Source organism: Phyllobates terribilis, unplaced genomic scaffold (assembly GCF_046119375.1).
Source record: "Phyllobates terribilis strain yellow unplaced genomic scaffold, ASM4611937v1 Scaffold_9__5_contigs__length_417890890, whole genome shotgun sequence".
Classification (NCBI taxonomy): domain Eukaryota; kingdom Metazoa; phylum Chordata; class Amphibia; order Anura; family Dendrobatidae; genus Phyllobates; species Phyllobates terribilis.
In genome coordinates this window covers 88,354,961-88,381,973 of record NW_027362769.1, presented here as the reverse complement: position 1 = coordinate 88,381,973, position 27,013 = coordinate 88,354,961, and the positions used below count along the sequence as shown (strand labels likewise).

Below are 27,013 nucleotides of genomic sequence, written 5' to 3'. Positions count from 1 at the left end.
CCATAAATAATAGAACAAACTTACTGACAATCAGATTTCTACATGATTGTTATAGGAAGTGCATATAGCTTTTCAGCTTTTAGATTTGCAATGGTATGTAGCTGACTGTAGGATTTGGAACAAATTTGTTACTAAATCTTTACCCACTGACCCATATGAAGGGATTGTATAGGTCCAGTCACCAGATAATACACTTCTGCAGGTAAGAGTAGCGCACTCCAACAATGGGTGTTTCACTTTAAATGTCTGTGCAAATTACATTTTGCTTGCAAATATGCTGGTTTGTTTTTCCAAAAATAAGACAGTGGTATATACCCTAGAGGGTCAAGGGCCAGAACAGGTAAAAGCTGCATTGCTTTATGCTAACCTCAGAGGGTTCATAGTTATAGGTCACAAATAATTAGCTGGCTGCCACATTAGTGTCTGATAGATGACAGTGTGAGGAGATGCTGACAAGTAAAATTCTAGCCGACAAAAATACAAAAAACAGACATCTACAACCATAACCACATCTAACTGGAAAAATTGGGGAGGGTGAAGTCATATAATAATATGACCTGTAATAAACCGGTCTGTAAGTGCAGTGGTCTTATAAAAACAGTGTAGTGGTAGGAGAGGGGTGTATGGTGTTAAAAATGAGCACTTCCTGTACAAGCACAGTTCTTACTTCCAAATGAATTTTCCTAGACATTGAACTGTTAGGACGGCAGCAGAAAAACAGGAAATATATGGGCGGAAACCCCGTCTACAACCCACACATCAAGGCAGCCACTAAAAGATCAGACTCTGTAATAAGTACTTTCAGGGTTTTATATTACACTGTCATAAGACATAGCAATGCCATTAATACCATAGAAACCTTCATCATGAAACAACTAAACATTTAGAGCCTTCAAGTGGAAATGTTTGGGGGACACAGTTCAGCTCACATGGGTCTCAGTATTGGCCTTCTCATATATGTCCCTTTTGCCCGTTCACGCTCCAAGACCAGGGTGTAACTGCAACCTCTGCACCTTGTAGTTACATCCCTTGCAGTTTGAATGAGTATCTTATAATTGATCCATCAGGGAACTACTCAACTATGCACCACATCACGGGCAACAGAAACCTAACAAAATGGTACAATGCAGCAAAAGTGAAAAAGGAAAAGAATAGGGTTAGAGGAGTTAGGGGCCCTATTACCAAGGAGCATTTTACTATGTTGTGGCTCACATAGAAAACACTTATTAGAGGGGTCACTAAAGGGGTACTTTTACTATCTTGGGATTGATTGGGTGACATTATGACTATGTAGGGTGCAGCGGCGCTAAATGTACATTTATTATGTTAGAACTATTAAAGGGGATCTATTACTATGTGGAGACTTTAATCCCTTAGTGACGGAGCCAATTATGTCCTTAATGACCAGGCCAAATTTTTGAATTCTGACCAGTATCAATTCATGTGGTAATAACTCTAGAATACTTCAATGGATCCCGCTGATTCTGAGCATGCTTTTCATGACATATTGAACTTCATGATAGTAGTAAAATTAGTTTGATATAACTTGCATTTATTTGTGAAAATATTGGAAATTTGGCGAAAAGTTTGAAAATGTCACAATCTTCAAATTTTGAATTCTTATGCACTTAAATCAGAGAGTTGTGTCACACAAACTAGTTAATTAATAACATTTCCCACATGTCTACAGTTTTTGAAACATACATTTTTTCCGTTAGGAAGTTAGAAGGGTTTAAAGTTGACCAGCGATTTCTCATTTTTCCAACAAAATTTACAAAACCATTTTTTTAGGGACCACATCACATTTGAAGTGACTTTGGGGGCCTATATGACAGAAAATACCCAAAAGAGACACCATTCTAAAAACTGCACCCCTCAAAGTCCTCAAAGCCACATTCAAGAAGTTTAATAACCCTTCAGGTGCTTCACCAGGAACTAAAGCAATGTGGAAGGAAAAAAATGAACATTTTAATTTTTTTCCCGAAAATTTTTCTTTAGCCCCAATTTTTTTATTTTCACAGCGGTAGCAGGAGAAAATGGACCCCAAAATTTGTTGTTCAATTTCTCCTAAGAATGCAGATACCTCATATGTAGGGGAAAACTATTGTGTGGGCGCATGGCAGGGCTCGGAAGGGAAGAAGCACCATTTGACTTTTTGAACGCAAAAAAGGCTGGAATCGAGAGCGGACGCCATGTCAGATTTGGAGAGCCCCTGATGCGCCTAAACAGTGGAAACCCCCAACAAGTGACCCCATTTTGGAAACTAGACCCCTCAAGGAATGTATTTAGATGTGTAGTGAGCACCTTGAACCCCCAGGTGCTTCACAGAAGTTTATAATGTAGAGCTGTGAAAATAAAAAAAACATTTTTTTTCCTCAAAAATGTAGTTTTAGCCCCAAATTTTTTATTTTCACAAGGGTAACAGGAGAAATTGCACACCAAATGTTGTGGTCAATTTTCTCCTGAGAATGGCAATACCCCATTTGTGGGGTGAAACTACTGTTTGGGCGCACGGCAGGATTCGGAAGGGAAGGAGCACCGTTTGACTTTTTGAATGCAAAAATGTCTGGAATCGAGAGCGGACGCCATGTTGCGTTTGGAGAGCGCCTTATGTGCCTAAACAGTGACCCCATTTTAGAAACTATAACCATCAAGGAATGTATGTAGATGTCTGGTGAGCACCTTGAACTCCCCGGTGCTTCACAGATGTTTATAACGTAGAGCCATGAAAATAAATAAATCAAATTGTTTGCACAAAAATGTACTTTTAGCCCCAATTTTTTTACTTACACAAGGGTAATAGGAGAAAATAGACTCCAAAATTTGTTGTGCAATTGCTCCTGAGTACGCCGATACCCCACATGTAGGGGAAAACTATTGTTTGGGTGCATGGCAGAGCTCGAAAAGGAAGGAGTGACATTTTGTAACAGACTTTGATGGAATGGTCTGCAGGTGTCATGTCGCGTTTGGAGATCCTCTGATGTGCCTAAACACTGGAAACCCCCCACAAATGACCCTATTTTAGAAACTACACCCCTCAATGATTTTATCCAGGGGTATAGTGAGCATTTTGAATCCACAGGTACTACACAGAATTTGATAACATAAGGTCATCATATGAAAAATTTTCATTTTTTTCACAAAAATGTTGTTTTAGCCCCAAATTTGTAATTTTCACAATGGATTATAGGTGAATATGGACCCCATAATTTGTTTAGCAATTTCTCCCAAATGTGATGATACCCCCATATGTGGTCAAAAACTTCTGTTTGGCAGGGCTATGAAAGGAACGAGCGCTATTAGTTTGGAATAAATTGTGAATGCCATGTCACATTTGGAGAGCCCCTGAATTGTGAAAACAGCAGAAATCCCCCACAAGTGACCCCATTTTGGAAAGTAGACCAATCAAGGAATTCATCTAGGGGAGTAATGAGCATTTTTAACCTAAAAATATTTTTTTCCCACTAAAATACTGTTTTAGCACCAAATTTATAATTTACACGAGGAGTAATAGGATAAATTGGACCCAACAATATGTTATGCAATTTCTTCAGAATGTGGCAGTACCCCATATGTGGTTGTACACTACTATTTGAGCACACGTAGGGATCAGATGGGAAGGAGCAATACTTTTAGAATGCAGATTCTGTTTGAATAGATTGTGGGCTCCATTAGCTGAGCCCCTGAGATGCCAGAACAGCAGAAACCCACCAGGTGACCCCATATTGGAAACTCCACTGCCTAAGGAATTCATCTAGGGGTGTAGTGAGTATTTTGAACCCATAGGTGCCTCACAGAATTTTATAACATTGAGATGTGGAAATATGACATTTTAGTGGTAAAAATGTAATTATTGTATTTGCTGCAAATTTGTCAGGTACACAAGGGTTAATAGGTGAAACTGGACTCGGTAATTTATTGTACAATTTCTCCCGAATGCGGTGATGCCCCTTATTTTGTCAGAAATTACTGTTAGGCCAAACATCAGGGCTAAAAAGGAAGGAACACTATTTGGCTTTTGGAGCACAGATTTTGCTAGCATAGTTTACGGGATACATTTGAAGAGCTCCAAAGGTGCCAGAACAGTAGAAAACCCCAAAACTGACCCAATTTTAGAAATTACACCTCTCAATGAATTCATCTACGGCTGCAGTGACTATTTTGTAACATCCACTCCAGGCTTTATTCTGGAGAATTGCAAATATATTGTAGCGCCCCCATACATTGTGCCCCCATATATTGTAGCGCTCCCATACATTGTGCTCAGCTTGTGCTTCTAGAGATATGCACCCCGTAAATTCTTAAGTGCACACTACAATAATGCCAAACATGTGGCCGCTTACTGCGGTTTAGGCGGTTTAGGGGGGCTCAGAAGCAGGGAGGCATTTGGTTTTGGGAGCGCAGAATTTACTGGATTTTATTTGAGGGGATGGGTGCCATCGCTTTTCCAGATTCTTTGTTCTGCCAGTAATGTGGAAACCACCTATAGTTCCAGTGACATATGATGGACCTGAGTGGGGGCTTGTTTTGTGTGGGATAAATTTTTTTGGTAACATTTTGGGGTACATAATATTTTTCAATCGCTTCCAGAATAAGGCTGGATCACATTCTTGTGTTCGACAATAAGCACTTATGTCTGGGTTTCTGTGTAAATCCCACAAAAATGCGATTCAGATAAAACCCCTGACGAGAACCACCCACCATAAAGAGGTAGATGGAGACACTTTGGAGTCCGTTTGGCACCTGCTCCGGTGGTATCCATCTTTTTAGGCGTGCAAAGATCTGCCACACTTGTGCGCTAAAAAGACGTTGAAAATGATGGGACACTGCCGGAGCACAGACCAGTCCAAAGTGACTCCATCTACCTTATAAGTGAGTGGTTCTGTCTGGGGTTTTGTCTGAATTGCGGTTTTGGTGAGTTTACACGGAAACCCCGAAGCAAGCACTCAGCGGAGAGCACAGGATGGACGTGGGCCGAGCCTTGTTCTGATTTTTGGGAGACAGAATGAACTAATAGAAAGCAGTACCAGAATAGTTCTTATTTTTTACGCCGTTCCTCGTGCGGTATAAGTGATAAGGCAGATTTATTCTTCAGGTCGGGGCAATACAGCAATACCAGATTTATATTGGGTTTTTTTAGGTTTTGCTTCTATCACAGTAAAAATGCTTTTTTATTCAAAGTATTTTTTTTTGTCACCATATTCTGAGAGCTGTAACTTTTTTATTTTTTGTCGAACAGAGCTGAATGAGGGCTTATTTTTTGCGGGACGAGTTGCAGATTTTTTTATACAATTTTGGAGCACATAATATGTTTGATCACTTTTTATTCCGCTTTTTCAGACACAGAATGAACAAAAACCAGCAATTCAGTTATTGTTTTTATTTTTTGCGCCGTTCACCGTGCGGTAAAAGTGATAAGACCGAAGTGTTCGCCGGGTCGGTACGATTACAGCGATACCAGATTTATATATTTTTTTATGACTTGCTATTTTTACAGACTAAAAACAATATTTTACAAAAATGAATTTTTTTTGCATCATCATATTCTGAGAGCTGTAACTTTATTTTTTTGCTGAATGAGGCATATTAGGGCTTGTTTTTTGCGGGACAGTTTGGCGATTTCATTTGTACAATTTTTTTTCTTTTTACATGCGACTTTTTTGTTAGTCAGTATGATGAAAAAGCGACATATTTTGAGTGTTTTTTATTTTATTTTTTTTAAGGCGTTTGCTAAACGGAATAAATAATGTGCCAGTTTTACAGAGCAGGTCATTCCGAATGCAGCGATACCAATTATGTGTACTTTATGTTTATTTTTGTTTTATCACTTTTTTACATATTTTATTTCACTTTTTTTTTACTTTTTCACTAAGTCCCACTGTGGCACATGTGTAATTTTCACATTTAGCACTGGTACTCCTATACTGCAGCTTATTGCTGGATCTCACAGGCCTCATGATCTCAGGGTACCATGGTAACCATCGGGACCCGCGATTCTCATCGCGAGGGGTCCGATGGTTACTAAGTTGGTCTTGTGACCCCCCTTGTAACAACTTAAATACCTCTGTCGCGATTGACAGCGGTATTTAAGGGGTTAATCGGCCCCGATCGGTCGCAAGACCGGCCAGGGCCGATACAGCTGACACCCACGGGAATTTTCGCCGCCGGGCAATGCTATTCCCAATTGCCGTTTTAAAATGGCAATGAGGGAATAAGGCCCCTTAACGAATGTCGTTTTAATGCACCTCGGCGATCGTTAAGGTGTTGAAGGGGCACTTTAACGGTTTTTGGTTAACTTAGGGGGGCAATAATCTACAGCCTAAGGATCCCAATAGAAAATTAAAAATTAACTTTTAATCATTTTGAAGTAAATGATTAAAAGTTAATTTTTAATTTTCTGTTCGGATCCTACGGCTGTAGATTATTGAATTCCCTTGAAGTGAGACTGATGCCATTTCTTATTTAATGGTATAGGGTTGATATTTACTTAGGGGGGCACTATTATTGTACAGAGTGCACTATTATTGTATTCGGTAGTAAAAGAGCATTACTACGGTGCAGAGAATCTAAGTGTCGGACACTATTACTATATGGAGCACCAGTTTTATTTTATAGGAGTGGTAACTATAGTTATGACACCATTATTTCTTAAGTACGGTATTGGTGGGAGAAATATGTGTATTTAAAACTAGTAGATTAATTCCTGTTGCTTACTTGTCCACCAGAATTTAGGTTTAAATTATTTACCTAACATCACAAGATATTAATTTGTGCAGAAAAAGCTGTGTTCCTGTTTGGGTATAGCTAGGTGTCCTTCACTTTGTCATGAATACTTTCACGTAGCTAATACTATTTCATTGATACACTACTAAAATGTACTAACTAAAAAGGTAGGGATATTTGGCTTTTGGGTGAAATTTATGGAAAATGTAAAAAGTTCACCCTACAGTGATATTTTATCATGAAAATAGGGCATTTAAGTAGAAGCAGCAATGGTGATTTCCTTATCTCAAACAATTTATTGAAACAAAAGTCAACAACAGTGGTGGGTATACCCCCCAAAAATGTTGATGTCTCAATAACTTGTCATGTGACCATGAGCATCAATTACAGCTTGACAAAGACATCTCATGCTGTTCACAAGTCTAGTTATTGTCTGCTGAGGCATGGCATCCCACTCTTCTTGAAGGGCGGCCCTCGGGTCATTGAGGTTCTGGAGTACAGAGTTACGAGCCTCTACATGGCGACTCAGCTGATCCCATAGGTTTTCTGTGGGATTCAGGTCTGGAGAAAGTGCATGCCACTCCATTTCAGATACCCCAGCAGCAGTTCCCTAATGATGCAATCTTGATGAGCAGGAGCATTGTCAACCATGAAGATGAAATTAGGCTTCTGTTGTTTATGCAGAGGCACAATGAGTGGATTAATGATGCTATTCAAGTAGAAGGGGCTTGTCACTGTACCATTCACAAAGTGTAGGGCAGTTCTGTATTGACTAGACACACCTACCCATGCTGTAACGCTAGGCTCATCTGGTGACAACAGTGGCTGACGCACAGCGCTGTCCTTGACATCTCCAACATCGTTGGTGGCCATCATTTCTGCTCAGCGTGAATTGACTTTCATCAGTGAACAGCACTGAGGTACACTGGTCCCTCACCCAGCGTAGATGCTCCCTGGCCCATGTGGCTGTGCCTGGTGGTGTGATCAGGTACCTTGCAGGTCATCTAGCATGCAGACCACCCTGATGTATATGGTTTCAAATGGTCTGACGTTACACTTGGGTGCCGCTCACCTCCCTTAATTGTGCCTGGAGTTGTGTGCCATTCTTCAGCAGGTTCCGAAAGGCATTGTTCACAATGAAGCGGTCATCAGTTTGGGATGTGGTCAAAGGATGTACACTTCTCTACCTTTCTGTGACTCGTCCAGTCTCTCTGTTGCAACCTGCTGGTGACTCTGTGACACTCTAAGCTCAGTGACCACTTCATTCTGAGAATATCCTGCTTGAAGCCTCACAATGGCGAGGTGCTGTTGATTAATTGTTAGGTATAGGAGAAATGAGGGGTCGCTCACTGTATCATATGTCAGGGTGCTCTGAAGTAAAATATTCCAAAGATAATAAGAGAAACTTCGGCACTCCAATATAGATGCAAGAAGTATTTTATTTAAGAAAAACCCCGTAGAAGATGAACAGGCCAACGTTTCGACCTCATATGGTCTTTATCAGGGCCTTTGCTAAACAAACAGAAAATAAGATATATCATACAAACTATTATCAATATATCCATAATTTAATGTATATACAAGATAGAACACTGTGAAGTCATGCACAAAAATGCAGAAACTAGGGGATATTCTGAGGTAAAGGTAACGTGATAAATACATAGGCTATTAATCATATCAATGTAACAGAGTGGTGTCACTAACCCCCTATCAAGGGAAAATCCACTTACATAGTGAATGAAAACTTAAAAATAAAAAGAAAGATGGGTACCAAGGAGACCATATAGCAACCCATCTGTGGGATAAATCATACTAGCACATAAACAGATAAGTAAAGGCAGCAGAGAATGCCCAACAATGTCCACGTACCTGGTAGTGAGGGGTATATTCCGGATAAATGTGGTGGTAGGACGCCGTATGGTGTAGAAGGGAGAAGGTGTCTTCCTTATATATCCCATAAGGTTGGTGCTGTAATTAGAGCGGCGTGCGTGCTGCTATCATATGTGGATGTCCGGTCATGCTCAGTGTGAAGAGCTGAACTTCCGGTGCGCGTGCTGGAACGCAAGGGAAAGTGGTGAGATGCAAGTAACTTCCGGACATGCGCAGTACATGAAGTGCGCTACCGATATGTAAGTGGACTCATATGGAGTGAGATGAAACGCACACAGCTATTGGAAGATAGAACAAGTGGTATAATGTGGAACAATGTTGTGTATGTGCCAAATGGAGATCTCATGAGAGGGAAAAAGGAAAGGAACAGAAATTAATAAAAGGTAGTTCCCACTGTAAAAAAGGAAAAATCTAATAGGAACTTCACATTGTCGGAATTAAGGGGTCCTAGAGAATCATAAGATGTGCATATTGGATTCTTTTCAGAAGTGAATAAAGACCTTCGTTAATGACCTAAAATCAAAGAAGAAACAATCAGTAATACTGGATTATTATCATTATGTAAATATAATACTCAGCAGATATAGACAGAAAAATTTTTGACAAAAATTTTTTTTATGGAAAACAGTCTAATAGTATTGTGCTTCATATTCCCTATTGAGGCCCTTCGGAGTAAGGGTCTGTAAGGTATGTATCCAATATAACTCACGTTTTTTGAGACTTTGAATCCGATTGCCTCCTCGTCTGCTAGGTGGAATATAATCAATTACTTTCAACGTGCAGGTATGGGTAGCATTGTGCGTCCACAGCGAATTGTAGATTTATGCTGTGAGATGCGGTCTCGGACATGTTGGGTCGTTTCACCAACATATCCGAGACCACATGGACACTTAATCAGGTACACGACATAAGTAGAGTCACAAGAAAAATATCCTTTAATGGGAAAACGTTTGCCGGATTGAGGGTGTGTAAATGTATCACCCTTTGTGATGTTTGAACATTGTAAGCAACCCAGGCAAGGGAAAGTACCCCTGTGTGGGGTGGCTAAAGTACGTTGGGCCGGTCCTTTGTCCAATAGCTGTGTGCGTTTCATCTCACTCCATATGAGTTCACTTACATATCGGTAGCGCACTGTACTGCGCATGTCCGGAAGTTACTTGCGTCTCACCGCTTTCCCTTGTGTTCCAGCACACGCACCGGAAGTCCAGCCGTTCACACTGCGCATGACCGGACATCCACATATGGTAGCAGCACGCATGCCGCTCTAATTACCGCACCAACCTTACGGGATATATAAGTAAGACACCTTCTCCCTTCTACACCATACGGCGTCCTACCACCACATTTATCCGGAATATACCCCTCACTACCAGGTATGTGGACATTGTTGGGCATTCTCTGCTGCCTTTACTTATCTGTTTATGTGCTAGTATGATTTATCCCACAGATGGGTTGCTATATGGTCTCCTTGGTACCCATCTTTCTTTTTATTTTTACGTTTTCATTCACTATGTAAGTGGATTTTCCCTTGATAGGGGGTTAGTGACACCACTCTGTTACATTGATATGATTAATAGCCTATGTATTTATCACGTTACCTTTACCTCAGAATATCCCCTAGTTTCTGCATTTTTGTGCATGACTTCACAGTGTTCTATCTTGTATATACATTAAATCATGGATATATTGATAATAGTTTGTATGATATATCTTATTTTCTGTTTATGTTTAGCAAAGGCCCTGATAAAGACCATATGAGGTCGAAACGTTGGCCTGTTCATCTTCTACGGGGTTTTTCTTAAATAAAATACTTCTTGCATCTATATTGGAGTGCCGAAGTTTCTCTTATTATCGTTGGATTAATTGTTAGGTCTTGGTCTCATGATGTCAAAATGTGAACAGCATGATGAGGAGGACTGCTTAATATCAATTCTAATTGAATAGCAAAATTTATTGGCAGAGTCGTGGATCAAACACCTGTTGTGAATTTTGCCATTAAGCTCCTTGTTAGAGAACAGGAAGTTGTGCAGAAAAGTACTGAAACATTGAACAGTTGGGGAATTCAAAAATTAAGAGAAAGTCATGTTAAGTTCACCTGAAAAGGTAAGAGTGCATTTTAGGTTCATTCTGAAATTTCGCTCGAAAACCAAATAAACTCTAACTTTTTGTTAGTAGTGTTTGTTTTCTAAAGGCTATAAAACATGAGAATATCTGCACAGCATTTTGATTTCGAATTTAGTAGCAGTATTGGGAGGGGAGGGAGGGGGTTGAGTTTCAAATATTGAAAGTCAAACGAAACCTTGCGGTAACCTGGTATTCAGCTCACCCATGGACTGAGGATCTCCTCTGCATGGACGGTCTTGTAGTATAGCAAGGAACAATGAAGAGAAAAGCAAGGTACATCCAGCACTGGATCTTCATAAAAAATTCTTCTTTATTGCAAATCCATAAAAAACTCCAGACAGAGTAATCGCATACGCATTTCAGACAGTATGCAATGACTAAGGACATAACTGTCTGAAACACGTATGCAATTACTCTGTCTGGAGTTTATGGATTTGCAATAAAAAATATTTTTTATGAGGACAGTGCTGGATGTACCTTCCTTTTCTCTTCATTGTTCTTAAATATTACCTTAAAAAACACTCCAGAAATATGCCTGTACAATTGTTTTACTGACCCAACCTAACCGTAATGCTGGGATCTGTGATGCTGTTAGTTCACATCATGAGATCAGCAATCTGGAAGGGACTTGGGATCATAATGGGACCAGAATGTTAAAATTATCAAACCAGTCACATTGGAAAATTGCAGATATGACTGGGTCCATGTGCAGCTCTATCTTCTCGGCCAGGTACCATTACATGATGGATAAGAGTAGTACATGTTGTAATTTTTTGAAAATAGCTTTAGTTCTATAGACCTCAAGAATTAAATCTATTATACAAAAATATTTTTATTATTTTTTGTTCTCCAGGAACTAAAAAAAATCTTTTAGGAATCGCTAATCAACTATGAAAGAAATGTGAATATGGAAACATGTGGCACATCTGCTCTCCAGGCACAAAATAGAATATTCCAACAATAGAATCTACAACTTCTCTGTGCAAAAGCCTTTTATATTTAGAGTCAAAGAAAGGCGTCGCTCCTGTCCTGCAAGATCAGATCAGCTTTGTAGCTATTGAGGTAAACGGTTAGATCTAACCTCTTAAGTAAGGTCAAGCACCAGAATGGCAAAAATTTTTAAAAAGGCTAAAGTAGCTCATGTTTTCAATACATGATTTCTAGGACATCAGGTTCAGAATTTCTGTCATGGATTGTGGTGTAATTTACCTTTCGTTCAATCTTTGCTCGTTTGCTGTCTGTATCGGAGAGGTGCCAAGGGCTGGCTACAAGTTTCTCCGAGAGCCTTGGTCAGAAATAGTCAATAAATTATAAAAGTGGAGCATAAGATAAGACATGAAACGGGAAGAGAGAAAAAAAATAGTTTTGGCCATGGTCTGTGTCCACTATTGCTGCAATTTCCCATTCAATTTAGTCGACCTATGCTGTAATACAAAACAGACCAAAGCCACAAAAGGCATAGTTACTCTGAAAAAAGTAGACCTTTCTTTTATCATTTTAGAATACTCTTTTTAGAGAAGAACAAGTTTTTCTACAGGTCTGACCACTAATTTTTGACTGACCACATCTACATTAACCTGGTTAACCTATATATAACAAGTACATCCTTCACAACTTTTCGGAACTCCAAATCTTGTCAGTGTTACAAAGAATTTTTTTGGGGGGTGCTAAAGACGCTTAAACATGATACATGAGCTAAACGATTGTTAAAATATATGTATTTTACCTTATAAACGCAATTTAACACACCAAACATACTGATGACCCTGCATTTGTACATGTTACTCTCCTAGCAGAGATCAGAATATTTCTGCATTAGTTAAAGCCGCTGTAGGGTTCTGCCAATATCATTACATTGCCATCAATTCTGTCAACATATCTTCCACGTGCAATGCCTTAAAGCACATTCTGTTTGCGAAAGGGTTCACATCAGTTCAGTAAAGCAGCTCAGTGACCGTTGAAGGACACAATCCCTTGGTAACATTAGATGGCGCCAAGCCATGTTCTCCTTCTGGAGCAGGCGGAGGAAGCCTGCAGTCTTTCACCAAGCTCATGTGCATTGATACATTGTTCTGCTGTCACCTTGTTTACAAATTTGCCTTCCTCCTCCAGCAGGGGCTTGTCTGTGCCCCCCACCATCACGGGAAACCACGCTGTAGCCAACACTGGATGAAACTTAAAAGGCCTTCTAAATAGGGAAACAAATATATTGGGAACTTTAAAATATTGCAGTGTTCTGCTTCTAATGCCATTTTAAATACAGGAGGTAGAAAGAACAGGTAAAATAACAGGATGGTAACAATGACCGAGCAGCATGGAGGATCAGTAGCATTGTTGCCTTGCAGAGCTGGGGTCCAAATCTGACCAAGGACAACTGAATAAAGCACACATGTCAAACTCTGGCACGCAGGCCAAATCTGTCCCTCAAGGTGATTATATTTGGCCCATTATGCTGCCTGGAGGACTATGTGGGGCCATTATTCTGTATGGAGGACTATGTGGGGCCAATATTCTGTATGGAGGACTATGTGGGGCCATTATACTATATGGAGGACTATGTGGGGCCATTATTCTGTATGGAGGACTATGTGGGGCCATTATACTATATGGAGGACTATGTGGCGCCCATTTTTTCAGTATGGAGGACTATGTGGGGCCATTATACTGTCTGGAGGACTATGTGGAGGCCATTATGCTGTCTGGAGGACTATGTGGAGGTCATTATGCTGTCTGGATGACTATGTGGGGCCCATTATTCTGTATGGAGGACTATGTGGGGCCATTATTCTGTATAGGGGACTATGTGGCGCCCATTTTTTCAGTATGGAGGACTATGTGGGGCCCATTATGCTATCTGGAGGGCTATGTGGGGCCCATTATGCTATCTGGAGGGCTATGTGGGGCCCATTATGCTGTCTGGAGGGCTATGTGGGGCCCATTATGCTGTCTGGAGGGCTATGTGGGGCCCATTATGCTGTCTGGAGGGCTATGTGGGGCCCATTATGCTGTCTGGAGGGCTATGTGGGGCCCATTATGCTGTCTGGAGGGCTATGTGGGGCCCATTATGCTGTCTGGACGGCTATGTGGGGCCCATTATGCTGTCTGGACGGCTATGTGGGGCCCATTATGCTGTCTGGACGGCTATGTGGGGCCCATTATGCTGTCTGGACGGCTATGTGGGGCCCATTATGCTGTCTGGACGGCTATGTGGGGCCCATTATGCTGTCTGATCCCCACACAGTATAATGGGCCCCACATAGTCCTCCACAGTTGGGGCATCATACGGTGATGGATCACCATACTTTGCTGGGGAGGCAGTACAGTAGGGGCATCATACCGTGCAAGTGGAGGAATCGTACTGTGTTTGGGGGGCACTTTTGTTGGCATCATACTTTATTATCTGTATTATTTACTAAATTCAAGGTGTTTTTTTTATATTTAAATTAGACTTGGGTCATATGCTTTTTACTGCTTTTACATGAAACATTATTTCAGTATGCTCTATTTGTGATTATATGCTATTTTTCTTCTAAGATCTATTAAATTAAAATGTACTTTGTTTGTAGGACAACCCCGTTAAGTTTGTTTCCATATGAAAAGTTTCATCATTATATTTGAAAACTCTTATAAAAACCTCTCAATTGTAGACTTTTTTTTTTTAAAATAAATATTAAGGTTGGCCCACGACTTGGTCCGAGCTTTTAAATTTTGGCCCTCTGTGTATTTGAGTTCGACATCCCTGGAATAAAGTTGGTGTATCCTCCATGTATCAGCATGGGTCTTATACGTCAGTCCAATAGAGAATTTAGACTAAGAAACAATGGAGCGCTGACGATGTTGTTAGCGTTGCAGAATATGTTGGAGCTATATAAGCGAGCATAAATAACTAAACATGTGGGCTTCACTGAGGAAGCGGAGTGGAAACAGCACCTGGAGGAATGTGCAGAATGGCATCTGGCTCCCTCCGTGCAGCATGACAGATTTGTACAAGTGTTAATGAGAGCTGGCGAGATGCGATCTTGTTACCTTCCTGTCTTTATTCGTTATCAGTTCTAAATATAAACCTGTGGTACAGCAACACTATATATTGTATCACTTCATTTGCAGGAATCCTCTGAGCAAATTTTAATTGTTTTGACAGACGATAGGAAGAAAATAAACCTAAACTCGTCAACATTTCATAGATAAAAACTAAATATTTGAGGTCGACTAGAAATTAAACAAATATAAAAAAAAAACACCTTTTCCCCAAACAATCATATCCAATGAGGAAATTTAAAGAGTAACCGTAGTTTCATTTTCCCCCCCACAAATTATTACACATGAAAATAAGCAACTTTGTAATATGAAAGAATTTAGGGATATTCTCCTTGAATTGAGAACACAGGAGAAGGAAGCAGCAGATTTCTCCAATAAGAGCTCATTTTATATGAAAGGGAGAACTACAAGTGTGAGACATGTACATCAGGAGAGCAGACGGTCAGTCATTACATGTCTCACATTGGTAACAGCCTCTTTTCATTCAAAATAAGCTCTGGAGGCAGATTCTCAGGGAGATCTATGTCCGACCCATAGATCTTAACAGCTCCTCTGGAATAAGACATCAGATCACAAATATCAAAGTATCATTTTATTCAACGTTCTACGACCTACATGCCCATATAGACATCTTAGGAGGATTGATCATACTGACTTTATTCCCTTTAAATGTGCCATTTAATTAGAGCCAAAAATTTGTGCCTTGACAGAAAACTGCTAATCAGTGTTGGGGGCAGGGTTACACAGAGCAGTTAACTAGGAGGCAAGAGACATCTAGATCTATGGTGATAATTTCCTGCTGATAAAACACTCACTTTTATTGAAACAGCAACACAGCCTAGGAAGCGACCTCGCTGGAATCAGGGTCTCAGCCCTTCATCATTATTCTGCTCTCAGATTACATAGAAAAAACTTGACTGAACAAAATGTCACACGTTTTTGAGACTGCTGAACCAATAAAGCATTGATTCTTCATTAATATACTACGTTCGACTGCTGGGTTTTCTCTTCATGATAAATTACAAACTTAGTTTACTATGCACATTGCCTCTTCAAAGAGAAAGAGGACTTGAACTGTATAGCGCCACCTATTGGAAGCAGCAATCCAACTTAGTTTATAGCCTAAGGGCTCATGCAGACAAGCGAATAAATCAGACAGCACACGGACCCATGTTATTCAATAGTGCTGTTCAGATTAATGATTTCTTTTCTCGGTCCGACCATCCGTGGGGGACAAAAAGAAAATTAAAAAAAATTGCAGCATGCAGTACTTCCATTCGAGTCTCAGATGAGACTCACATTCAAGTCTATGGGTACAAGGGAAAAAAAAAATTGTATCCCACATTTTTACACATGGATTGCCATTATAAACCTGGGAAACTGTGATCATGTACATGTTTGAATGAAATCGTATGAAAAATCGACCTCACATGGACATGTAAAGAAAAAAAATAAATAAATTATGGACACATGGATGAAAATTAGAAAAAAAAAAACACAAAAAACATCAGAGTTTTCTGGATGACACACAGATGATTTTTCACACCGTAATCATCAGTTAGAACAGATCCAGCAGCAATCCGTTCACAAAAGAAACTGTGCAGACAACTTTTTTGTTCAGCTATAAAAAAAATTAAAAAAATTTTTTTTTCTTTTTTAAACATTGAAGCCATCAGTTTCTTACATTTTAAACAAATCCAGTAAGAAAAAAACAGATCCTTTTCAAATGAAAGAAAATGAATGGCTATTTAATGGATCCGCTTTCCATAGTCTCCAATGTTAAAAAAAAAAAAAAAAAGAAAAAAAATTTTTTTTTAGCTGTAAGAAAAAGTTGTGTTCGCACAACTTTTTTTTTTTGTTAACGGACAGCTTCTGGATCCGTTCTAACTAATGATTACTGAACATGTGAGCATAGCCTTAGATAATAAATCTGCCCCGAAGTGTAAATGAGATATATTTATTTATTCAGAAATCTTCAGCTACTTTTCACTCAGTTCAACTTTGACCATTTTTTTTATTTGGACATTTAACCACAATACCCAAAAAGTTAAAAGGAAATACACATTGCATCTTACAATTCTTTGACCTATTTTTTATTAGACTCATGTGAAATGAATGCGAGGTAGTTAGAAATCTGTCAGAAATAAATTCACAAGGAACAGAAAAAAAGAAAGGAGTCATGTCTGCTCCCAGCCAACATCTTCCAGTAGTGAGCGCCTTTCTCTTGGTATCCACTAACCTGTTATGTGACTATGCAGATGTGCAACAAGGGGACAATGAGAGGATGGTATGAGCGAGACTTGTAAGCCCATCTGTCTATTGGGAGAAGTGCAGTTGTTACATTAATACAACAGGTATAAGGCACAGCAAAAAACACTAACAAGTCCTAGGGACCGGTGGACCAGTTGGAAAGTCAGATTGAGACTGAAAACATCAACTCATAAAACCAGGCAGAGTGTTTTATTATTTCCAGGTAAAGGCGTTCGATGTGGTAACCTGATTAGACTGCATTGGAGGGCACTGGGTTATAGCATCTAGCTCCAGCAAGTCTCTGCCTATGTTAAACCCACTTTTTGTATTGCTTTTAACAGGCACGTGTGACAAAAGATTGTCCTGTAGATGTCCTACATACACTTAGGGGAAGGATTCTGGGACATAACTACATATTTACAAGGCAATATTTGCCAAAAAGTGAGACATAAAATCACATGGTTAAAAAAAAAAAGTAACCCATAGGGAAAGGTCATATAAAATAATCCATGCAGAACATGAACTAGAAGTCACAAATGACCCTGTGCAAGGAGGCCATCAATAACTACGGAGAAGAAACGCAGAAGGATCGGCTACAAAGAAGTGAACTAATTTGTGCTCTTTCTGAAACTATTTATGAGGAGTCTGGAGGATTAAAGCTCTAGCTCACAAATCACCCTGTGTCTTTAAACCATCACAACGTATTTACACTGTACACAATCCCTAGAGATAGAACAAACAAGAGAGGAGCAGGGGACTAAAAGCCAGGGTCATCCAGTGTACAGACCTCAACAAAGATATGTCTGCATGGATTAAAAAATAATTAAATAAGTGCAGATGTAACCTTTAACAACAGAGGCGTTAATCTGTTTCACTAATATACATCAGCTTACTGGAACATTACATGGCACTAAAGGTGCCAAAATAGTACAAAATTCACAACGTTAAATATCTGACGGTAATAGTCCAAGTCTAACAATTAATGCATTAAAACAGGCATTCCGTGCTCAGTCCATTCATAATGTGCCGATTAGATGACACAGTCCTCCTGCTCCTGGGTGCTGAAAGCGTTGGCTCTCAGAGTGTCCAATGAATTCACAAGAATGAGAGTCCCCGTGAGATGCTTCCACCTCTTGGTGATGGGACTGCGCATTTTATCCAGGCCTGTGTGCAGCTCCTGGATGACGTCTCGGTAACTGTCCCCAATCTGCGCACTCCATGTAAGAAGAAAATCATAGGCTGGCTTCCACATGGCCTGAGAACAAAAGAAGAGTGTTACGATGATTTTTTGGAAGATCGGAATGGGACAAATGCGGGCAGTACCACAAGGAGCAAGATGGGGGTGAGGGTAGTGTTCACCTGTAAGGGTTGTGTAAGGAAACAACACCTGTAGAAGCCTGATATGCCGTAGGTGCAGCCCTGTGGCTGGAAGAGAGTATCATCCAGATACTAGTTTGGCAAAGTGGAAATTATCACGATGTGCCAGCTGCGCTCACGGAAAGGATGAGATCCGGAGAGTACAAACAAGGTTTTTTTTATTTACCAACGCATTTTGGTTCCAGATGCCTTTCTCAAGATAAAAAAAAACAACTGAGTGCCACTTAGTTTTTTACATTTAGAAAGGTGCCGAAACGCGTTGGTGAAAAAAACAAACCTTGTTTATGCTCTCCAGATCCTCATCCTTTCCGTGAGCGCAGCCGCCACATCGGGACAATTTCCACTCTGCCAAATTACAATTAATTCTTAGCTCTATCAGGGATGTTGGCTGAATTTTATTAGGACTTACTAGTGCTACTGTGTTGAGGAGTAGAGAATATTAGAGACTAGAAGCCCATACAGTTAATTATGGGTCAAGAAAAATAGTCAGTCAAAAGTTGAAATTGTATCACTCAAATAAGTTAATATTTTTGACATAAAATGCAAATTTTTAATATTAAAAAAGGAGGAAAAAAAATTCAAAACTTACGCACCAGTTTTCTGGCATCAAATTTTTACAAAAATTAGCAATTGATTTTTTTTGCCTTTATAGCGTTTTACGGTATGGGTTAATTTGTGATTTCATTTTGATAGATTGGACTTTATAGAGGTGGAAATACCCAATATACTCTATTTTAGTATAATTTTATATTACTTTATTTTTGGATTTGGAAAAGGGGTGAGGGGAGGAGGGGGGAGAGTTTTCAATTTATGACTGCCATTTTTACTTTATACTAGAATAATAAAAAGTAATGCAGTATACAGAACAAGCTATCTCCTATCCATTAGCTATGGCAACCCATTGGCACCCCGTAATTATTCAAGTGCTGTGTAGTTAAGCAGCAGTGATCTGAGTGAAATACATATATTTCACTATATCTATATTAGATAGATGATGTTCGTCGGTTGGGACATCTCAGACTGTATCAGAAGTGTTGTATTTTTTTTCCACTGATGATACAGCCAGTGCTTATGACTAGTGGGAAAAAAAAACAAAAAAAAACCAACATGCCCGGATATTAGTCTTTTTAAAAATAGTGAAAGTTCATCAGTCTGCAATCAGTCGAAATCTTGGCAGACTTTTATACAATGTAGTTAGGAGCCATTAGACTAATGCTTTTCCTCAATTGGCAGTATGAAGGTCTCAGCAATTTTACTTTCCATAATATCTGTCAGGCTTAAAGGAGTTGTGCAGAATTAGAAATACTGATTGCCTATTGCCAAAAACTATGCCACACCATGTCACAGGTTGTCTTTAGTATCGGTCAGTCCAATTCAATCAACAGAGCTGAGTTGCGATGGCAGACACTCCATAGTCACATGTGGTGAGGCACCTGGTGGAAAATGGTCATAAATTTCTTATCTTTTACAACAGCTTGATTGTGTATATTTAGTGGATTTTAAGTTTTACATAGTCCTCATGTGATATCGGGGTGTTGTGACATTATGTGTTGGACGTTCGCCCCGATCTTCACTGTCTGAACCATCTCACCTCACTGTCGAGGATTCCATTTTTGTCACGGTGGGGGGCTTCATAGCCTTCCATCTGTTGTCTTGACACCTTTGCCAGTTTCTCAGCCAGTTCTCGCCAACGTTGCGCAACCTCAACTGCAGTCGTGAGCAATACAAAGTCCTGAATAAGGCGGACCACCAGGCCTTGGCAGTCCATTTTCAGTAATGCCTACAAGTAGTCAGAAGAGTCTTGATGTAACGGGTTTGTACAGTTTCTAGTAAAAGGTTTAATCACTGTATAGTTATACAATGCAAACGCTGTAAAATAGTGATGAAGCAAAAGTATGTTACGGTAGATATAGCCACTGCACCCTGTCAAGAAAGACCAGGGACAGTGGCAGGGGGTTATGTAAGCTTGGTTGTTAATTTTACACCAAAAAAAAAAAGTTACAACTGGAAAAAACCCTTTCTTATAAATTTTAGATTTAGTTTTTTTCTTACCTACATTGATGCACTGTACTGTAAAAACATCAAGACAAGAAAGCCATTTGTGCCACTTATGTGTTTAGCTCACACTGATACAATGTTTCTGGTTTAGGCAAATCAAACAACCAGTTGTGAAAAAAATGTGGTTCAAAATGGTTTGCAAACAGATGAGCATTTAAAACAAAATCGTAAAACCATGACCCGTTGCATTCTGGTACTCCGTGGCAACAGGTCAGGGCAGTGCCATCTTCCTTGGCTGGTACTCAATTGCTGGCATCCTGGGGACCTTTTGCAAATACTAGATGAAGTATCTAGGTCTCACATTAGGTCATGACATTGCAAGGGTCTAATTACAGAGGTTCCCAGGATGCTATCATTCAAGTTCCGGTCAAGGAAGTTTGCACTGATCTGATCTAGGTACCATGGGAATACAGAGGTGGACTGGAGTAGCACACATCTTTTTTGCTCATCTCTATTTGAAAGCTTTAGGTGTAAACGCAAATGTTTTAATCCAATGACTGCTGCCAAGGATTTTAATGCCTAAAACTATAGCAACATTTTTAGTGGAATGCAAAATGTATTACAGCTATCAAAAAGAAAAAAAACAAAAACAAAAGCATTCAGAAGTCAGGCTTACCGAAATCAGCTCCTTTTGGAAGGACTTTCTTTCCTTGCCCTCATTGTTGTTGCACTCCTCCTTTAGTTTCTCCAATACCGATGCCACCCTTTCAGTCTCATGCTCCAGTTCCACACGACAAAAGTAGGAAAGGGGTAAATTTCCATAACCGAGGGCATCAGCAAAGGATCTCCAACTACCAATGTTCTCCATTAGCAAAGTCCGAACTGAGGCATAAATATAGGTTAAGAACTTACAGGGTCTCAGGATCTGCTCTAAAAGGGTGCTTGTGGTCAACTCTGATCCAGAGAAAACATTTGGTTTTGCTTTTCCAACAACGAGTACATTCTTAGCATGAATCAGGCCTATCTTGCCCTGGTAATACCCAATGTACCACTCTTTAGTCCATAGTTGTCCCTTTAGTCGGATCTTCTCTTCACTCAGAAGAGCCACCACATCTCCCTTCTTGTACTCCAGCAGATAGGGATTTTTACTTTGTCGCATAACAGTCTTTATTAATTTTCCATATTTTAGGTTTGTTATCTGCCGTTCCTGGAATGTCGGGTACTTACATGTAACAGCCAGTGGAGACAAAACTATTTTTCCAATTTCTTTTTTCTTAAGAAATCTTCTTGGCCCTGTGGATTTAAGTCCAGTTTTCGGAGGAGGCCTTGGGGTTTGTATACAGTATTGTGATAAGATGTTACCTACTTCATCTCTAACCTGCACCCGGAGAGTGAAATCGGAAAGCTGTGCAGGGTCATGGCAATTAATTGGAAAGATTAAACGACTGACTTTACCAAGTTTAAGTTGAAATCCTCGTACAATCTTGCCCTGATCGCCGGCTTCCACTCTATAGTTGGTCATGTTGGAGTAAAGGCAAAGTTTGAGATCCTGAGGTTTTGAAAGAATAAATTGTTGTTTCCCCCATAGCTGTAAGGTTACTGGTGCTGTCCCATGGATTTGCTGGCTTACTTCATTAACGAGAAGTGTCTTAGGGGCACAATCATGACCAAATATAGCAAGTACAGCCTTAAATGAAGGATGAATATGCTTGGGGCCATATAGTCCAACAGTTACTTTTTTGTTAACATATTGCCACACTGTAGACGGAGGTACCATCATCTGGGCTTGAACGACCATCACAACATACATAACTGGTTCTAAATTTTCCAAATTAACTTGAACAGTGTCCCCATATGTGTAGGAATGAGGCAACAAGTTGTAAGGACCTTCTTTAGCATCACTCCGCAAGCACTTTATGGCAACACCACTTGGAGCAGGTATATTAAAACGCAGCTCTACAGAGACTTTGACCTCTAATGTCAGAGAGGTCTGCACCTCCATATTGCTAAGTTTGATTTCCAGCACAGGGCTTACCGTGGTGCACCTATCATTGTTGAGTTCCAGTGGTGGATCAAGCAAGGCTTTGAGAGAGATTTGCTGCGTCTCACCAGAAGCTACATGTCCTTCGGGAACATGAATACTAATGTTTGTATCCGGCAGCTGCACGGCACCCCCAGAGCTGTCCAACCTGCAGACAATGCTCATTTCCACAGGCTGAGTCTGACCCCAGCCAGGATTCTGGCCCAGCAAGTCCAGATCATGGCAGGACCGGGCCAGCTTGCGGTGATTGAGCCATGCAGTTCTGAAATCTTCCCTGCTCTGGAACTGCTCAGGAGCTGGGGACTTGAGACCAGCAAAAAAGCTACCCGTGGCTGGATTATCAGACTTTGCCTGGAGAATGGACAGCTCGGAGAGGCTGTAGGATCGCTTGCTCCGGAAGAATGGGTTATCCCTCTTTACAGGAGCTAGCTCTTCCATTAAATCAAACTGATTGGCACGTGGAAAAAACTCTGAAAACACATCATTGTTGGTTTCTGTGGAGCTAGCAGACGAGGGTGCTAAAGGATCAAATATCAGCAAATCCACTGAATTTCCAGAATCTTGGTCCACCTTCTGTGGGGCATTCACTGGACCATTCAGAAAAGGGTTTGAAACAGGCCGCAAGAAGGGGTTGTTGTTATTGGTTTTAACAGAGTTCTGATTAAGGATATCAGTCCAATCACCTAAGAGATCCAGCTCTTTAACACCTTCATCAACACTTTCCATCAGTCCATCTATCATACCACTGTCGCTAAGACAGGAGTCCCGATAGTTGACAGGTTGCACGTAGGCAGATGGTATGTAACCCATTTCTGTTGTATTGTGCGCATACCACCATTCTCCTCCCGAAGTGTCTAGCACATACAGGTGTTCTCCTTTCGAAAATTTCAGGGTGGTAAAGTTACTGGGACAATAATCCTTAATAGCTACCACCTCCTTTACATTCTCCAGGGATGTAGGACTGTCGATACGCAAAGAACTAGGTGACAACACTGAAAAATAAAAGAAATTTTTTTAATAATCTAAGAATGAACAACTTTAAATAAACTCTTATCTAACTTTAGTTCAATATGCAAAACATTTGTCTTTGGAGATCCTTAAAGGTATTTTTGGTGTCTACTGCACATATAAATGAAATAAAATAAACAGTCATCATCATTATGAACACGTTAGAGAAGTTTCTGCTCTTGCACGCTTTCCCTCTCAGATACAGCAGCTGCACTTCCTTGTCTACCATTATCTGCATTACTCTATGTAAAGAAATGGTAAAATAGCTCTACATATTTGGCAAGCACATGCTAAAGAGGTTTGTCCACTACTTTAGTAGTCATGGGCATAATAGGAAAAAAAAAATAGAGTTTGGTAATAAAAAAAAACCAAAAAAAAAGCCAGGGCTGTGGAGTCGGAGTCCGTATAAAATGGACCGACTCCAACTCCCAAAATATATAATAAATTGGGTACAGTAGTTCAATGCAGTTTGTGGGGAACATTTTTTTCATAAAAATTTGGGAAAGTTAATAAATGTCTGCCCTATTCCTGATCTAAGGGTCTAGACTTTTAGCTGAGATGAATCTGTGCTACAGTAAATCTATCACTTAAACATGAGCCATGTATGAGGGAGTCGGAGTCGTGGAGTCGGTGTTATAGAAATTGAGGAGTCGGAGTTGGGGGTTTGGCTTACCGACTCCACAGCCCTGACAAAAACCGTATACTCACCTTCCAGATCGGTGTGCTTTCTCCCCACTCTGTACAGCTTCCCCCACCGGTCTCCTGGCATGAACATCTGGTGAGGGGTATCAGATGCTTCCCCACTATACTTGGCTAATAAGTTGCTGATTAGTAGAAATGAGCAAAAAAGGTTTACACTACCCTTGTCTGGAATACCCATACGTACTCAGTGGCAGCCAGACCAGGGTAGTGTAAACTTCCTCGGCCATCACCTCTTATGATTACTTAGCCCCAGTGACATTAGGATGTTGCATGATGTCTAGTGACCAGGCCTCTTGTGATTACTGGGCCACCATGACATCGCAAGAGGTGCCCATGATGCTGCCATTTGAGTGCTACCCGAGCCGACCCTTGTCTGGCGACAATGGCGTGCCAAGTGGACTTGGGACAAGCGTAGTGTGAATTTTTTTTTCTCATGTCTACTGGATAACTTTAGAAACCTAAGCTAAGGACTAAGAATATAAAATATTACTTTAAAAGTGGTTTTCCCACGAACAAAAGTTCATTTTAAAAATCGGCTGTCTGACCGTGTATGAAACATATAACAGCTCCTGGGCAGGGGAGGAAGCAAAAGAGTATACAGACATTACAGCAGGGGATCGCAGTGGATTCTTTTTGTGAGGTAAAATCTTTCCCTGCCTGTTTTTAAACAATGTTTTACTCACAAAATGAATCCTCTGATCCCCTGCTGTAATGTCTGTATATTATTTTGCTTCCTCCCCTGCCCAGGAGCTGTGGTATGATCAGAGCATGTTCCGTACACGGTCAGACACAGACAATTTTTAGGCTAAGTGCCCACGATGCAGAAATGCAGCATATTTTTTCCGATTCTCCCTGGCAGGAAAAACGCATGCAGATTTTACATGGGTTTTTCCTGCCAGGTAGATGCGTTTGTCAAGCGTTTTGCACATATGCTGACACAGATAATATGCGGTTCAATGCAAATCAAGGGCGGCAATTACGCTGCATGTCTGCAAAATTAATGGACATGCTGCGTATTTTTCCGCAATAATAATCTGCAGCGTAAATTTCCTCAGCATGTGCACAGCACATGCGGATTATCATTGGGGACCATGGGGCACATATTACCATGCGTTTTTTTAAGCGTTTTCACTGCGGAAATTCCACGACAAAAACGCTTGAAAAACGCATAGTGGGCACGCAGCCTTAAAATGAACTTTTGTTTGTGGGAAAACCCCTTTAACAATAGATATTTTTTTATTGACACATTTTATTTTAGAACAGTTATGCTTGCATTTGCATATCATTTTACTTTTTTTGTTGCATTTTGTACTTCCTCTACTAAAGTTTAACACTGGAATAAGTGGACTGAATTAGCTGTAATCATAGTCAATTTGCATCCCAAGAGGAACGTAAATGCAAGATTAAATGAGCGGAAGCAGATTACCCTCCTGCAGAGATCTGTAGCTGAAGTGTGTATATGACATTTTGAATTAAAATGTTGTGGGTTCTGAGCTAGACTGCTGGAAAAGTGCCCCTACGAGTTACTGGAAGGTAAGTGGATGTAATATTAATGTATGCAAATAAATAACAATTCTAAGTAAACATTTAAAGCAAAACAACAAGATGTTACACAAATAGGGAACAAAAGTGAAAACCTCAAAAGCAGCCAGTGATAGGGATGGGTCAGCTCATGCACTTTACACTAAATGAATCCTGTTTACAGTAATCTCTGTAGTGTTGATCATACATACAATGCAGAGAACGTGGCAATTACAAATTTGGCCAATACCAGAAAAATATGACAACCTGATAATCAGTTTTCACACAGGTGGGAGAATGTACAAGTGTGGTAGGCAGAATATACAGAATTAAAACAAAAAATTAACTAGTCAAAAGGTCAAAAATAAAAATACTGAAGAATGGACCACTTTAGCTTTCACATGGCGTGCAACAGAAAAAGCGAGTCCATGCAATGCTGATGAAAACTGCTCTTCTAGTCTAATGATCTGATCATTATTTAATAATTAACATTTATTGGAAGGAAAGCACATTTAAGAGATAATTTATTACTTTAGTTAATGGCCTTCGGCTCGATCTTGAATCATGACGACTTGATGGATGAACGATCTGTAGGAGGATCCACCAGGGTCTTCTCCACCGTTATCTTGATTATATCAAGCTATCGGGTTTCTGGGCTTCCTCTTTGCCTTGTTCCTTCTATTCTTTCGACCATGATGTCCTTCTCCAGTGATTGCTCTCTTCGTATGATGGGTCCAAGATAAGCAAGTCGTAGCTTGGTGATCCTTGATCCGAGTGACATGTCTGGCTTGATTTATTCCAAAATTGGTTTGGTTTGTTCTCCTTGCCATCCATGGTATTGATAACATCCTTCTCCAGCACCACATTTCGAAGGAGTCCACTTTTCTTCTGTCTTGTTTCGCATCCGTATTACCACAATACTACAATAATACACTGAAGAGTGCCCTAGATGAAGCCACACCTTCTACACGCAGAAAGACCCGACACAGACAACGGCAGCCCTGGCACACAATGCTTTCTTCAGCATTGCTCTAGGTGTGCTGAGCGGCAGTGGAGAAAATCTCTTTTAGCAGAGGACTTCATCCACTATAAATTCATGCTCAAAACCTATAACTCTGCCCTTCATCTGGCCAAACAATCCTACTTCACCACTCATCACTTCACTGTCCAACAATCCAAAACGACTTTTTGAAACGTTAAACTCCCTCCTGAGCCCTAAAGCACAGACCCCCACCACCAACCTCAGCGGGGAGGATCTTGCCACTTATTTCCTAGAAAAAAAAATCAACCACATTCATCAGGACATCTCAGCCCAATCTTCTCAGTGCCTGGATCCCCTTC

The 27,013-nt window shown here is 40.2% G+C and overlaps 1 protein-coding gene across 1 annotated transcript in view; it reads right to left on the bottom strand.

The window, feature by feature from the left end:
* Positions 1–16,852: 16,852 nt before the first annotated feature.
* The window catches only part of SH3BP4 (SH3 domain binding protein 4), a 58,838-nt gene continuing 48,677 nt past the window's right edge, over positions 16,853–27,013 (bottom strand). Inside the window, exons 3-5 of the mRNA XM_073646722.1 lie at positions 21,077–23,433; positions 19,994–20,182; positions 16,853–18,280 (exon numbers count right to left, since the gene is read on the bottom strand). Coding sequence (XP_073502823.1) covers positions 18,056–18,280; positions 19,994–20,182; positions 21,077–23,433 — 2,771 coding nt within the window. The 3' untranslated portion in view covers positions 16,853–18,055. The remainder of the gene's footprint in view (positions 18,281–19,993; positions 20,183–21,076; positions 23,434–27,013) is intronic.